Below are 16,462 nucleotides of genomic sequence, written 5' to 3' on the forward strand. Positions count from 1 at the left end.
AGCTAGGGCCTTCCCGACACCCCGCACCCCTGGCGGTCGCATCACACCGTAGCCTTCTTCGGTTGCTCCCTCCTCCACCAGCAGCCTCCTAACTCCCGGGAGGTTCAGGCAGTGCTTCGAAAGGCGCTCCTAGCCTCCACCTTTCCCCGTACTGCGGCTAACGAAACCACCTCAGCCGCCACTTCCCGCAGCGCGGGAGACCAGCCCCAGCGGCGAAGGCAGGACCTGGTCACACACGCCCAGGGCCCCACCCAGACCCGCGGCCCCCACTGGAGCCGCCGGCCACTCCAGGGCCGCCGCGGCCGCCGGGATGCCGGAGACCCGCTCCCGATTGGCCGGGCGTGCGCGAGAGCCCGCCTTCCGGAGGTCGCAGGGCGGCCTCCCGGGAAGCCGGGGCCGCGGCCTCGGCGAGGGGCCCGGGCTAAGCGGGGGAACAGGGCTCCGGTGGGTTCTCGGCAGGCGAGGCCCGGCGTGGGAGCGCCCTCCTGCATCGAGACGAGGCCGGGAGACCCGATTAGAAGAGTCGCGGGTCCCTTTGTCTGCTCTCCGCAGCGACGCGCGGGGCGGGGGAGGGAGGGAAGAAGGGAGCGCCGGTTCCCGCCCCGGAAGCGGAAGTGCGGGCGCCACGGGGTCCCGTCCAGTGCGAGCCCGGCCGGTGCGCCAGCCGTTCCGCCCGCTGGTCACTTCGCGCCCTCTCCGCTGCTCGTGTCCCCCTCGCCGGCCGCGCCATGCTGTCTCTAGACTTTTTGGACGATGTGCGGCGAATGAACAAGCGGCAGGTGAGGTTGGCCGCCCACGGTCTCCCGGGGCTGCCCGTCTCCCTCTGACGCCGCCCCTGCGGAGCCCGGCAGAGACCTCTGGCCGCCAGTGCGAGGGCCTGAGTGGGTCAGACGCCCGATTCATTCCTTGTCTTTGTGGAGCGTGTGGCCAGAGGTCGCTTTGTCCGCCCCCTGGGTTTAGCCCCGCGCTGCGCCCGGCCCGCCAGGGGCGGAGCGGGAAGCCGGCTCCTCACGTTCCAGTCCTGCTAAGGAGGCAGGAGAGCAATGGAAACCGCAGGGCGCTTTCTCTGTGGGAGTTGGGGTTGCTTAACATTTGAGACTTGGGAAGGCGGCAAACTCGTGTTTCCTGCAATCGCCGCGACTCCAGATCAGTTCCGGCGACGAGGTTTAGCAGTTCAGGACTACGCTGGCTTTTGGGATGCTCGGGAAGGCGGTGTAGGCCGCCGTGGTGCTGCTTTCAGCCTGTAGCAACCCTTCTAGTACAGCTGGGCGCCAGCGGGCTGCCGTGCCTTTCCCTGGACCACCTCTGACTTAAGAGTTGGAACGGTCGTGATACTTGTCCTTGAGACCGCTTCCCAGGCAGGTGGCCGCCCTCAGAATCCTCGGGTTTACTGCCCAGCATTGATGGCACCGGGATCTTGAAATTCAGATCTTCCGATTTTGTCCTTAAACCTTGCTTACTCCATCTTGAACTTCTAGACCGTGTGCCAGGTGGTACTGGAACACGGCTGTAATTGTTCAGTCCTTAGAAAAGGTTCCTCTCCTGCTCGCAGAGCCTGGTTTTGCTTGCCTTGGACCTTTTTGTAGCATTTCACTGTTAAAAATTTAACATGTCACTGTTGAAGATGTTTCTCTTGGACTTATTTTACACTATTTATAATTACCAGTTAGGGAAGTGGATATGCACCGTTCCCTTTTTCCGCTTCAGACTTCACCTAGCTCAGTGTCCCCTCGTACACCTGTTTCGTAATTCCTTCAGTCATAAGTGATCATTCTTTTCAAATGGCACGAAAAGTTTGTGTCTTTATGGTGACAATTCCGATTCTCACTTGTAGCAAAGTGTTTTCCTCATATCTGAATTTCTAGGTGCTACAGACGTTTCTCTGAAGAAATACATACTTTGGGCCTACTGTTCGTTGTAACTTATGCTAGATACACTGAGAGAGATGAAAAGTTAAATGAGACAACTCTGCATTCAAGGAGCATAAGTGTGTAGAGAATGACTAAGGCAAATAATAACTGTTTTGAGCTCTTGCTATATGTGGAGTGTTCTGTATAACAGCAAGGTAGGTAATATTACTCCCATAATACAGATGAAGGAAAGGAGCAACCTCCTGGAGGTCGTTGGGAGGGGATGGTAGGAATTGGATAACATGGTTGTGGGGTGAGGGAAAGTTTTGAACTGAGGTTTTACCTGTACATGGTATCTGGCAGTGACTAGATAACTGAGAGCTAATCAGATGGAAGGAGGGAAACCAGTTTGACTTCACACTTCTAAAACTGCTGTCATTTGCATAACTTTTCCATTTATGTCTAAATAACATCAAATGTTTGATTAAGTTGTTTGAGTTGTAATTCTTTTTCTTATCAGGTTCAAGGGGAATGCGTGTGAGTATGATGAGCTTCATCTATTTAAAGGTCGATAAGTTTCCACAGTTCTATGCACCCAGCTCACTTAAGATAACAGAACATTTCTGTCACCCGCAAGAGCCCTTGTGCTCCTTTGTAGTTCATCTCTCTAGCACCTGGCAACCACATATTTGCTTTTTGTCAGTGTAGATGACCTTGCATTTTATATACATAGAATCACAGAGCTTGTGTTCTTTGGAGCTTTGAGTTTTCATTGGTTCTTTAACACCTGACTCAAGACTTTTGGTTATTATATGTAATGCATTTTTTTTTTTTGGTCGGCGTCACAGTTTCCAAGAGTGAAGTGTTTCACTGCCTTTACTGACTCCTATATGTTGTTGCCATATTAAAGCCCTCTCTCCTACCCTCAAACCTATAGTAGCTCCTCCTTGCCTTGTAGGTAACGGCCCAAACCCTTAGAATGGCCTTTGCTGTAAGTCCCAGTCATTTACAGGCTGCCATTTCTCACTGTTTCAGTCTTGTCCCAGTTTACTTTTCCTACCTATTTCATGTCACTGTTTCTATGAACATTGTTCTATTCAAACATCACATACTCAACTGTCTTGAGAACTCCTCTTGTATTCTTTGTATTTATGGACTGTCCTAGGATATAAGGTGAGCTCTACAGTCCTTTTAGCACTTGTATACTATCTCATTTGTCTTCTCCCCTTTGGTGTGTGACTTCTTTACTGAAGTATAGGGTCACTGTTTCCCTGAGGCTTTTCTTAATCCATGAAACCCTGATTGATCAAGTTTGCCTATTTCCATGGTGCAGATACACCCAACATGGCTGATTTGACACTACTAACATGACGTCACTGAATCTGGAATTAGGAAGAAAGGAGGTAGCATGCAACTAAAACTTCCACCTTAGAGATAACATAGAAAAAATAACCTCAAGAACATAGATGATGAGAAAAGGTAGTAAAGGAGCCAGGAACTGATGAATTTAAATTATTTATTATCTTTGTTTTTAATGTAATTTAATCGTACTTATTTTTAATAACACTGCTTAACAACACAGCTTGTAAAACTGGTTAGTTATACTGGTTATAGGTTAGTTTTTGGTTTTGTTTTTAAGATTTTTAAGTAATCTCTACACCTAGTGTGGGGGTCAGACTTAACAATCCCAGGATCCAGAGTCATATGCTCTACTGACTGAGCCAGCCAGGCACCCCTGGTAATAAGTTAGTTTTTTGATGCCCATTGAGGTGGCCTTTGTGTCCAGAAAAGCCCGTTTATGTTATCTTTCATTTTAAAATATAATGTTCAGTTTGTAAAATCTAAATTTTTTTTTAAAAGACTTTATTTATTTGACAGAGGGAGACATAGCGAGAGAGGAAACACAAGCAGGGGGAATGGGAGAGGGAGAAGCAGGCCTCCTGCTGAGCAGGGAGCCTGACACAGGGCTCAATCCCAGGACCCTGGGATCATGATCTGGGCTGAAGGCAGACACTCAACGACTGAGCCACTCAGGCTCCCCTAAAATTTTCTTTTTAAGGATTTTATTTATTTGACAGAGAGCAGGAGCAGGAACACAAGCAGGGGGAGTGGGAGAGGGAGAAGCAGGGTTCCCACCAAGCAGGAAGCCCAACGAAGAAAGAAAAAGGAAGTATAGGAAATTTTAACAGTCAGTTTTAGGGGCCTTTGAATATTTGGGCTAATTTACAAACAAGCATCTTAAAAATACTATAAATTAAAAGATTTCCTTATCCATTATTCAACAAACCACTGTATACTTATATGATATTTATGTGTTTGGGGCTACTTAAGTTTTCTGAAATGGCTCAACTCTATAAATAGTAAACTTTCTGATTAAAATAATAAATCTATAACAGTTGATTGTATATTTCAAATTGGAACTGCAAATCTGACCTATTACTTTAATAGGGCAAATTCTCTTAAAATTTTATAAGTACTTAAAATACTGAATATGCACAGAGTTTTTAACATTAAAATATTAACACTATACATAATTTCCTTTAAGCATTTCTGTTCTTAATTACAAATTTTCCTTGGGTTAAAAGATGTTTACCTGCTAAGAAAATGAGTATGTCAAGCCAAATAATTTTTAGGTTGCTTTCACATGTAATTTTTGGGATTGTCTTCTCTGCTTGCTGAGAATTCTTTTTTTTTTCTTTTTTTTAAGATTTTCTTTGACAGAGAGAGATCACAAGTAGGCAGAGAGGCAGGCAGAGAGAGAGGGAGAAGCAGACTCCCTGCTGAGCAAAGAGCCCAATGCGGGGCTTGATCCCAGGACCCTGAGATCATGACCTGAGGAAGGCAGAGGCTTTAACACACAGAGCCACTCAGGTGCCCCCCTCCTTTTAAAAGAGTTTATTTATTTAGATTCATGTTTGAGCCCTGATGAGACGAATCCAACTTTCATGAAATTTGCTTATTAGCTCTTCATATTACTTGATTGAATTTTGCATTTCTTTGGATTTTAATTATCTGTATGTCTTCCTGCCTAAATCTAAAGACCTTAGGACTTAGTGGAATCCTTCATTCTTTTTATATCTTCTTATAGCTTAGGATTGCTCAACTCCTAGTGGCTGTTGTAATGATACCTGATTGAATTCCAGATAGCTTTGATAATTTTTTTTTTTTTAAATAAATTGGCCCTCCAGTAAAGCACACAGAAACCTAGGAGATTTTTCTTAGTGTTCAACTAAATATGAGTAAGTGTGCAACAAATAGGCGGTATATACAGTGCAGAGGACAGATCTATCCAGATTTTTGAAAACTAATAGTTTTGTTTAGGATCTGAAAAATGTTATTGACAGGGTGTCTGCATTCAGTAAATAACTGTCAAGTTTCAGTGTAGAAATACTAACTTCTGTCTCAATAGACAGGGAAATCACAAGAAATTATAAAATGCACTTACTGTCCATGAGCATATTCTCAAGCATCCAAAACCATTCTTTATCCTGTGTAACTTCAAGCAAAATCTGGAATATAGCACCATAGTAAGGATTAAGGCATTTATTGGCAATGGTTTCTAGATACTTCATATTTCTTAGTTTTGCAGGGTCTTTTTCACAATATTCTTCTCTAAGGACGCAAAGACAAGCATGATAGTTCATTCCCATGGCCAAATGGCACAAGACTACAAGTTACGCAGAAATTGTGATTTTAACTTTAAAGAGTTGTCTTTTCTGACTTCAGGGAACAAGGTGAGGTGTGTTATCAAACACAACTTATGCACAGAAACAGAAAGCTTTATCTGAAAACCATGGTTTATCGGTCCGAGTTTAGTCTGGGAAGCAGAACCACTATGACTGTTATGGAATTAAGCATTTATCGTAGGAATTAGATCTTACACAATTGTGGGAGAAGCTGGGTAAGTAATAGTCTAAAACTGAGAGATGGAGAATCAGAGAAATGTCATTAACCAGCTTTTCTGAAGCACTGTTGTGGGTGGACAAAGGCAAGCCTCCCTCGGCGTCTGGGGATGGATTCCATGTCTTGCTGATGGAGTGGGACCGCACCAAAGGAGAGTAGATGAAGCCTGTGGGTGGCTGCTGCCTCCACGTCAGGCTCTGTCAGTCAGCCAGAAGAGCCGGGCGTGGACAGGAGGCAGCAAGGACAAACCAGATTCAGCTGGGCTCTTCACATCTGTTGCTCACCACCTCTGACCACAGTGGCCTTCAGCATAGTCGGAGCTGCGTCCCTTTCACCTTCCAGATCTTGGGCACATTTCCTTTTTTGGCCAATTTTACCCCAGAGCCCTACAGGGATCTCAGCCAACCAAGTTGGCGAGGAACAAAACTGCTGTGGTCTACCCTTTGTCAACTCAGCAACTTATACACCTCTTCTAATTGTATTTAGTTTTTCAAATAAAGGTAAAGGCAAAGTTATGCTTCTAATATGTAGCTATCCTTTGTTTTTGTAATTGGTCGTGTGGTTTTAGCTGTATTCTTTCTTCCGTTAAGAATTCCATGATCCTTCTGCTCTCAGCAAGGACTCAAGGTGGCCATAGCTTCTTGCTTGGTGGAGTGACCCAGACCTTCATTATTAAAGGGTTAATGTCAAGAGTAGTCCTGCCTGAAATGGATTGTTGTAGTTTTCACTAACTTATCACAGGACATGAGAGGACTAAGAGGCCTCAGAGGATTCTGTAGTCCAGTTATACTCACTTCCCTCATTATTTAGAAACAGCCTTATTTTTTTCTGAAAGTCAGCATCAATCACCCTTGCCAGTAAATAAGCCCCAGTCTTTGCATTTGGTTCACTGGCATGAGAAGCCCAAATTGGCCAGGTAGTAGTCTTGACTTCCAGTTTAATGGAACCATTGTGTCCCCTGATGGAAGGATATTTCCTTTGGGAATGAAAATTTCTAAGCTAGCATCATCCAGAGTTATAAAAATAGAAAGCAGAATTTTTACTAACAGATTATCAGGGGTTATAGTGAGAAGGATCGCTCCCATTCTCACCCTTTAATTCCATTTTCTCTTAAAAGATTTTATATATTTGTCAGAGAGCGAACACAAGCAGGGGAGTTGGCAGGCAGAGGAAGAAGTAGGCTCCCCGCTGAGCAAGGAGCCCAATGTGGGACTCCATCCCAGGACCCTGAGATCGTGATATGAGACAGGCAGACAACTAACTGAGCCACCCAGGCATCCCAGTCACCCTTTAATTCCAGACTCGTGAATTGTACCTGTCGAAGAAATAATCCCATAGGTTCGTTTCTGATTCAGAGCATATACCATATACTGGAAGGCGTTAGACATCATCCCAGCCCCACAAAGTGCTGCTGGTGCTATAACTATTCTCAAAAGACCATCTGTATCACTCAGAAGGTAGAAACCTTATCAGTAATCGAACAGAGACAAGTTTAATATAAAAAAAACTTAACTAGTAAAAGATGGTTAACTACTAAAAATGGGTACAAGAGCACTCATAAGAGGTTCAGGAAATAGCATGTTCAGAAAACAACTGCTACCCTCTAGGATGAGGGAGTGGAAAGGAATAAGAAAATAACCTCTCTCCAACCCCCCTCCCAAGCCCGAGATTCAGACCCTTTGGAGAGGGTGTGGGAACATGCGATCTGCCATGGCAGTGACATTTGCATGGCAATGAGCTGGAGCTGGTCCACAGCAGTGGCCTGCTGGGAGGCTGAGAAACTTGCCAGAGATCGTGTGGCCAGCAGCAGGCTGTGATAGTCACTGAAGTGAGCACTATCAGACCTGCACACAGATGCACTCGCTACTGTGTGCAATAGAACATGGAACTGACAGGAGAAGCCCTTTCATCACCTTGCAGTGGTCCCCCCATGCCTTTTATTAATAAAACGTAACATCATTGAGCCAGCTGGGAAAGAATCTGGTTAGGTAACACAAGGATGGATTTGGAGCTCCGAGATAGTAAACTGATAACTAGCCTACTGTTCCGCTGCTCTTTCAAGGTAATGGGAGACATAGTAAGACCCGTGAGTTCCACGGCCTGTATGCCTCTAATTTTCCATAAAATAGAAATGGTGAAGTGATAGCACAGACTTTTGGATTGGGCGGAGCTCTAATTTTCCATAAAATAAGTTTCCTGATCACAGGCAGTGTTGAATGGGATACCATGATGGGGAAATAAGGCATTCCATTAGTTCATGGATGGTGGTTTTGACAAATACCAAGGACAAAGAAGACAGATCCATTTCCAGAATATATTCTAGTAAGGAGAAATTGCTGCCCCTCCCATAATGGAGTTGAACCAGCATCAGAAGTGGTGTCATTGTTGATTTTTTGCAGTTGGCAAACTAGGCACTCATCATGGCTAGAACCACATTGGTTTCGGTGAGTGAAAATCCATGTTGCTAACCTCCAGCTTGGTTGCTACAGACAGCCACTTTGATCATTGTGCAAGACAGGAGTAGCTGGGCAGAGTGGAGGACTGATATCCAGAGAATAGGGAATTTTATCTACCCAAGTATTAAGATACTGCTCTGCTGACGTCATTCTTTGGTGAACTTTTATATGGAACCCAGCTATCTTTGCATGCTAAATACCTACTTGGAGAGCTCATTCAGCATACCTCTTCTCCAAACTTCTTGTCTCTGGCTTTTCAGTCATGTCCCTTCTAAGTCCCTGGCCGTCCAGCCACACTGCTAGTCACTCCTGAATCAGTTAAAGCCACACTTGTGGCCATCTCTCATTCGGTTAAAATGAACAACTGTTGTATCACTCAAAGTTCTGCCAGCTGGAGGGTTTTCCCTTAATTACAGGCCCTGGTGGACAACCCTGAGTGGGCGTGTAATGCCACAGCTATTTTCAGGTGGTGCTAGATGGTTCATGTAGAAGCCAAAGTCTAATTTAGTCACCTGGCCATAGGGAACTCCCCAGGAGGTGACAGGTATAGGACGAGAGAGGTGAAGCAATGTAACATGACCAGAAGCGTGAGTGTGAGTGTCTGAGTCTCTTGCTCATACAGTTTACTTATGTCTTCAGGACCTGCTCAAGCCCAGACTTGTATAGACCACTCCCACTTGACGGAGTGCCCTGTGAATGCCCAGCTTTATGGCTTGGTGTATCTGGCAACATCCAGTTCAGGCCTCGGTGTTCAGGTCACGTGGTAACTTGGTGACCCATGATCAAATGCGCGATCTCTACTAGAACTCAGTAACAAGCTAGAAGCTATTACTCAAGAGAATGGTTCAGATCATAGCGTAGCTTCGTCCCTAATCCAAAGGCCTGTACTGTCATTTCACCTATAGAGAATGGCCAGAGGCTCCCTGTGTGTCACAGATACTTCAGTCACCATGACATCTAGGTCATATGGCCCAAGTGCTAGAACTGCTTTCATGGCAGCTCAGACCTGTTGTGGAGCTCCACTCAGAACTGGCTCAGAATGGGTTTACTGGGTAAGAGACGAGTAGTTCACCCAAATGAGGTATATGTTGCCTCCCAAATCCAGAGAGGCCCCCTAGGCTTTAAGTTTATTAGTGGTAGCAGGAACCAGATGCAGCAACTTAGACTTTGTCTTCGGAGGGATATCTTAGCAGGGACCACTGGACCCCAAGAATTTTCACTGGGTGGGGAATTTTTGTGGAATTTATGTCCCACACTCTGGCTGTATACGTATTTTACCAGGGAATCTAGGTCACGAGGTTCAACTACCAAGTCCAGTCAGTCTGACATCATCAATATAGTAAACAAATTTACTCTGGAATGGAGGGCCAGTCAAGGGTCCCCTTGACCAGATTATGATAGAAAGCTCTAGAGCTGATGTAGCCTTCAAGTAGGCCTTGTTACCAAAAGCATACCTAGTGGTCTTATTCCTCTTGCTGCAGGGGTCCTCAGAGATAGGGAATTGTCACAAAAACATGGAATGAGCCTCTTTTAAGTTGGCATTTCTAGAAGCTGATTGTCTTACTAAGACAGGGCACCTAACCCCTGATTTTCATCGTTAAGACTTACTAAGAATATGTACTGGGGTGCAGGTGCATCAGTCAGTTGAGTGTCCTGACTTTTGACCTCCTCTCAGGTCTTGATCTCAGGGTTGTGATTTGGGCCCCATGTTGGGCTCCACGCTGGGCATGGAGCCTACTTTGTGGGGGGGGAGTACCTTGTAGTTTTGATTGCCACATGGAGTAGTATTGTTGAGGGGGTGTGATATCCTGCATTATAAGCTAGATTATGATTATGGTTATGAGCCTGGAATATCACTTGTAGCAAGGAGTAAGGTTGAAGAGGGCAGCAAGGGCCAAATCATGAAAGGCCTTGTACACTGAGGAGTTCAGACTTTATAAGTAGTGAGAAATGGAGCAGACAGGGGTGCCTGGGTGGCTCAGTCGGTTGGGTGTCTGCCTTTGGCTCGTGGTCCCGCAGTCCTGGGATCGAGCCCCGCATCATGCTCCTTGCTTCGCAGGGAGCCTACTTCTCCCTCTCCCTCTGCCTGTCGCCCCCCCTGCTTGTGTGCGCTCTCTCTCTCTGACAAATCTTTAAAAAAAATTTGGAGCAGACAGTACAATAATTTCATTTTAACCTTAAAAAAATAATACATAGGCAGATGAGTTGCATGGATCCAAGTCCAGAGGTAGTACTGTTTACCTGTGGAATTATTTTCATCTTGGTGAGAGAAAACAAGACCTGATAAAGCAGTAGCCACAGGGAGCCCACAGACGGATGTGAGAGATGTTGGGGAGGTGAAATCCAGAGGCCTCGAGCTGATGATGGCACCTGTTGCTATGCTAGAGAGTGCGGAAGGAGGAAGAGAATTGAGGAAAGGGATTGAGTTCAGCTCTGGACCTGCTGAATTTACGGTGTGTGTAACATTGGGGTGATTTTCAGTAAGTAACTGAATGTATTTACCTAGGGGATGTATGTGGTGTGATAAGAAGATAGAGATTTGGGTGTCATCAGCATACATGTTGTCGTTGAAGCCACAAAGAGACAAGATTGCATGCAGGATGGGAAGAGAAAAGGACCAAGGTTGGATCTTAGAACACCTGTATTTACGGGTCTGATGTAACAAACCAGGGGGTGAGGGAGTTATGAGACAGTTAATCAAATGCCAAGTGTCTCGGAAAGACAAGGTAGCTGAAATAAGTTTGTGGGCTCACCCTCTCCGCCCCTTGTAATGAGTAGTTTAAATAGATACTATATTTACATTGTCCAAAAATTTAAAAAGTGAAAGTGACTTTTTTCTGTAGCCTTGCCGGCGTTGTACGCTTTCCAACTTTGAGTGTCTACTGTTCTAGTAAGTGAAGAGTGGTATCTCAAGATAGTTCTACTTTGTATTTCCCTTATTCTGAGCTTGGTTGAGTGTATTTTCATATGATTTTGAGGTCGTTTTTACTTCATTTTCCATGAACTAGCAGTTCCTAATCCTTTGCCTATTTTCCTTTTTGGGTGATTATTTTCTTACTGATTTCTCAGAGCTGTTTATGGGGAGATTGGTCTTTTATTTCTATATTATGGTAAATATTTTCTCAGAGTTTGTCATCTGTCTTTTGATTGATAGTATAATTTGCCTGCATAGTTTTGGGGTTTTTTGGTTATTGTGTGCCTTTTTGTTTTGGTAGTCACATTTACCTGTATTTTCTTTATAGCTTCTGGATTTCAGGTCATTTAAAAAGACCTCCTTTACTCTGAGGCCTTTCCCATTCTGCTTCTATTTTGTGTGTGTGTGCTTTAAAAAAAAAAAGCTTTGGGGTACCTGGGTGGCTCAGTCAGCTAAGTGTCTATCTTTGGCTTAGGTCATGATCCCAAGGTCCTGGGATCGAGTCTCACATCAGGCTCCCTGCTCAGTGGGGAGCCTGCTTCTCCCTGTGCCTGTCACTCCCCCTGCTTGTGTTCTCTCTCTCTCTCTCTCTGACAAGTAAATAAATAAAATCCTTTAGAAAAAGCTTTATTAACATATAATTTATAAAATTCACCCATTTTAATTGTATAGTTCATATTTTTCAGTACATTTATAGAATCTTGCAACAATCACTACAGACCAGTTTTAGAACATTTCCATCATTCCAGAAAGATCCTTTGTGCACTTTTACAGTTGATACCTGTTGCCATTCCGAGCCCCCAGCACCTGCTAATCTGCTTTCTGTCTCTTACAGTTTGCTTTAGCTGGATAGTTTGTATAAATGGAATCATCTAACATGTAGTCTTTTGCAGCTGGCTACTTTCATTTAGCATAATTTTTTAAAATCGTGAAATACACATAAAATGTATTGTCTCAACCATGTTTTTTTTTAAGATTTAAAAAAAAAACTATATTTTTTAAAACTAAACTGTATTTCTTTCCTGGTTGCTTTGTGTTTAGTTTGCTATGTTTTCTAGTTTCTTAAAGTGGAATCTTGGGTTATTGATTTAAAATCTTTTCTGATATATGTATTTAAAGCTATAAGTTTCCCTTGAAGCAGTGCTTTAGCTTCATTCCATAAATTTTGATATGTCGTGTTTTTGTTTACACTCGGTTCTCAAAGTATTTTATGATTTCCCTTGTGATCTCTTTTTTGACCCACAGGTTATTTAGAAAAATGTTGTTTAATTTCTGAATATCTGTAGATTTTCCAAATTTCTCTCCAGTGCTGATTTCTAATTTAATTCCATTGTGGTTGGAAAGCATAGTTTTTATGACCACAATCTTTTAAAATTTGAGGCTCTTTTTTTCTACGCCAAGGGCCTGATCACTGGAGAATGCTTCATGTGTGTTTGAAAAGAATGTGTATTCTGCTCTGTTGGGTGGAGTGTTCTCTAGGTGTTTAGTTGGTTAATGGTATTCAAGTTTTCTGTATCCTTGCTGATTTTTCTATTTTTGTTTTTTTAAGGTTGTATTTGTTTGAGAGAGCATGAGAGAGAGAGAGAGAGAGAGAGAGAGAGCGCGCGTGCGCACACACAAGCAAGAGGGGTGGGGCAGAGGGAGAGGAAGAAGCAGGCTACTCTATGAACAGGGAGCCTGACATGGGGCTTGATCCTGGGCTTCCAGGATCATGACCTGAGCTGAAGGCAGATGCTTACCCGACTGAGCCACCCAGGCGCTCCTCTTATTTTTTGTGTTTGCTTGCAGTGAGTTACTTTGGGTTTCATTTGCTTTTTCTCTTGTTTTAAGGTAGAAGCTTAATTTAGGAAGTGTACAAATATTTGGAAATTAAACAATTTCAAAACAACTCATGGGTCAAAGAAGAATCACAAGAGAAGTTACAAAATAATTTGAACTGAGTATAAACAAAAATACAACATGTAATTTGAGACTTTTCTTTTTTTCTTAACATAGGCCTTTATTGCTATAAAATTCCTTCTGTTTAGCATTTTAGGTGCATCCCACAGATTTTGATGTATTTTCATTTTTATTCAGGTCAAGATACTTTCTAACTTCTTTTTTGAGTTCTTCTTTTACCCTGGGTTATTTAGAAATCTGTTATTTGATTTTTAAATATTAGAGGGGGCGGTTCAGGTGCCTTTCTGTTACTGATTTCTGTTTTCATTCGTGGTGATTAAATAATATGCTTGGCATAATGCAAATCCTTTTCTGTTTATTAAGACTTCTTTTATGGTCCTGAATATGGTCTATCTTGGTAAACATTCTATGTAGACTTAAAAGGAATGTGTATCTGCTGTTGGGCAAAATGTTCTGTAAATACTGATTAGGTCAAATTCGTTGGAAGTGTTGTTCACCTTTTCTCTATCCTTAACGATTTTCTGTCTTGCTGTATCAGTTACTGATAGAGAGGTTTGGAAATTTCTTCTTCTTCTTCTTCTTCTTCTTTTTTTTTTTTTTTTAATTTTTATCTATTTGACCGAGGCAGAGAGAGAGAGTGAGCACAAGGAGGGGGAGCAGCAGGCAGAGCGAGGGTTGGGGAGAAGCAGGGTCCTTGGCAGGCTCCTTCCTGAGCAAGGAGCCCAATGTGGGACTCCATCCCAGGACCCTGGATAATGACCTGAGCTGAAGGCAGATGCTTAACTGACTGAGCCACCCAGGTGCCCTGGGATTTGGAAATTTCTAACTACAACTGTGGATTTGTCTGTTTCTACTTGCAGTTCTGTCAGTATTTGTTTCCTGTATTTTGAAGTTATTAGTTGCATAGATGTTTAAGAGTATGTCTTAATGGTGAACTCACCTCTTTATCATTATGAAATGACTCTCATATTCTTGGCAATATTACTTACTACAAAATCTGCTTTGTGGGGGCGCCTGGGTGGCTCAGTGGGTTAAGCCTCTGCCTTCGGCTCAGGTCATGATCTCAGGGTCCTCGGACCGAGTCCCCCCATCGGACTCTCTGCTCAGCAGGGAGCCTGCTTCCTCCTCTCTATCTGCCTGCCTCTCTGCCTACTTGTGATCTCTCTCTGTCAAATAAATAAATAAAATCTTTTTTAAAAATCTGCTTTGTGTAATATTAATGTAGCCACTTCATCCATCTGTCTGATCTTCAGTTTTCTTTTGATTAATGTTAGCATGGTGTGTTTTCCTGTCTTTTTACTTTTACAATATTTGTATCTATATTTAGAATGCATTTCTTGTAGGCAATGTATAATTGAGCTTCTTTTTCTAATCTAATTGGACAGTAGTTACTTTTTTAATTATAATACTTAGGTTATTATATTTTATGTGATTATTAATGTGTTTAAGAATTTCCCATCTTAATTTTTTATTTCTCCCCTTTGTTTATTGTTCCCTATTCTTGTTTTTTCTGCCTATTTTGGATTGGTTGAGGGTTTTTTTTTTTTTTCCAGTGTTTCCATTTTATTTCTCTTGTTGTATTGTTTGGTAACCTTATTTGTTTGCTTTAAGGTTTATCTTCTTTTTTTTTTTTTTTTTCAGACTTATTTACTTTGGGGGGAGAAGCTGGGCAGAGAGAGTCCCAAGCAGAGCCCCATGCAGGGCTCCATCTCCTGACCCTGAGATCACGACCCAAGCCAAAACCAAGAGTCGGACGCTTAACCGACTGTGCCACCCTGGCGCCCCATCGTGTGTTTGTTTGTTTTTTTTTTAACTTGCCTCAGCCTATCTTCAACTTCTATTATCTGACTTCATGTATAGTATGAAAGCATTACAGTAATATATTTCTATTTCCCCTCCTCTGGCCTTTGTGCTGTTGTATATTTTACCTCTGTACATGTTGCCAGAATACCTTATTGTTATCATGCTTTATTTATTTTTTAAAGATTTATTTATTTATTGAGAGAAAGAGCACACACAAGCTGGGCAGGGCCAGAAGGAAAGGGAGAGAGAATCCCAGACTCTGTGCTGAATGCAGAGCCCAAGCACGGCTGGATCCACGGCTGGATCCAGACCATGACCTGAGCCAAAACCAAGAGTTGGATGCCCAATTGACCGCACCACCCAGGTGCCCCTATTTTTACTTTAGTCAATTATGTTTTAAAAAAAATTTTTTTTAAGGTTTTATTTATTTATTTGAGAGAGAGCAAGAGTGAGCCACAAGTAGGGGGGTGGCAGAGAGAGAGGGAGAAGCAGGCTCCCTGCAAAGCAGGGACCCCAAAGTGGGGCTGGATCCCAGGACCCTGGGATCATGACCTGAGCCGAAGGCAGAGGCTTTAACCCACTGAGCCACCCAGGCGCTCCCCTCAAAAATTTTTTTAAAAGATTTTACTTACTTGAGAGAGAGTGAGCAGGAGAGCACAATCAGGGGAATGGCAGAGGGAGAGGGAGGAACCAGTTCCCCACTGAGCAGGAAGCCCCGGAAGCCCAACGTGGGCTCCATCCCGGGAGCCTCAAATCATAACCTGAGCCGAAGACAGACGCTTAACCGGCTGAGCCACCCACGTGTCCCAAAAGATTGAACAGATTGTTTAAATGAAATCTGTCTTCTGTTAATGATATTATGCCTGTTTAGACCATTCAGGATTTTTTGTTTTATTATTATCATTTAAGATCATCACTGGGACTGTCAGTGACTTTATTGGTCCCTACTAATGGCAGGTACTCTGAATATGCTTCAGTTTTTCCAACACCATCACCAGTTTTACTTCTAGTTGCTGTGGAGGTATCTGCCTCTAATACCCCAGCTTCTAATTGCTTCCTCTTTTGTGAGTTAGGAAGCAGGAGAACTGTGGTTATGGATTGATGAGTCTCTTCATTTGAGGTCTTAAGAGGAGTAGAAAACTTAGGCCAGCCGCAATTTTGAGGTCTGAGTCACATTTTTGCTTCCATGGTCACTTCTGTCTTTGCTGGATTGCTGGAAGTGTGACTTCTATGAAAATAACCTATGTGTTGCTCTTCAAATATCTCTTGCAAGAATAGGAAATACAGTGGTGTATTTGATAACTATAGTAGATAAATGCACAGTACATAACTTCTAGATTATGGCTGTTAAATTTGTCAGCTTTTATTTTGCTGTCCAACACTTTTTAAACTCTTGTTACTTATTTCTTACAGTGTGTTTTAAATTGTCACAGAACTTGTAGGGGAGGGTTCTGCTTCCTAAAACTACAAAAGTAAAATAGCACACACAAATCCCCATACCATGCTTACCAAGGGCTTTGATTTTTTTTTTTTTAAGATTTTATTTATTTGAGAGAGAGAGAGAGAGAGAGAGAGAATGAGCAGGGGGAGGGGCAGGGGCGGAGGGAGAAGCAGGCTTCCCACTGAGCAGGGAGCCC

At 43.3% G+C, this 16,462-nt stretch overlaps 1 protein-coding gene across 1 annotated transcript in view; it reads left to right on the top strand.

Moving 5' to 3' along the window:
- The first annotated feature begins 363 nt into the window (after nt 1–363).
- SEC11A (SEC11 homolog A, signal peptidase complex subunit) overlaps nt 364–16,462 on the top strand; it is a 39,174-nt gene continuing 23,075 nt past the window's right edge. Inside the window, exon 1 of the mRNA XM_080808389.1 lies at nt 364–779. Within this exon, the coding sequence (XP_080664515.1) occupies nt 729–779 (51 nt within the window). The 5' untranslated portion in view covers nt 364–728. The remainder of the gene's footprint in view (nt 780–16,462) is intronic.

Source organism: Martes martes, assembly GCF_963455335.1.
Source record: "Martes martes genome assembly, chromosome: 7".
NCBI classification, from domain to species: Eukaryota; Metazoa; Chordata; class Mammalia; order Carnivora; family Mustelidae; genus Martes; species Martes martes.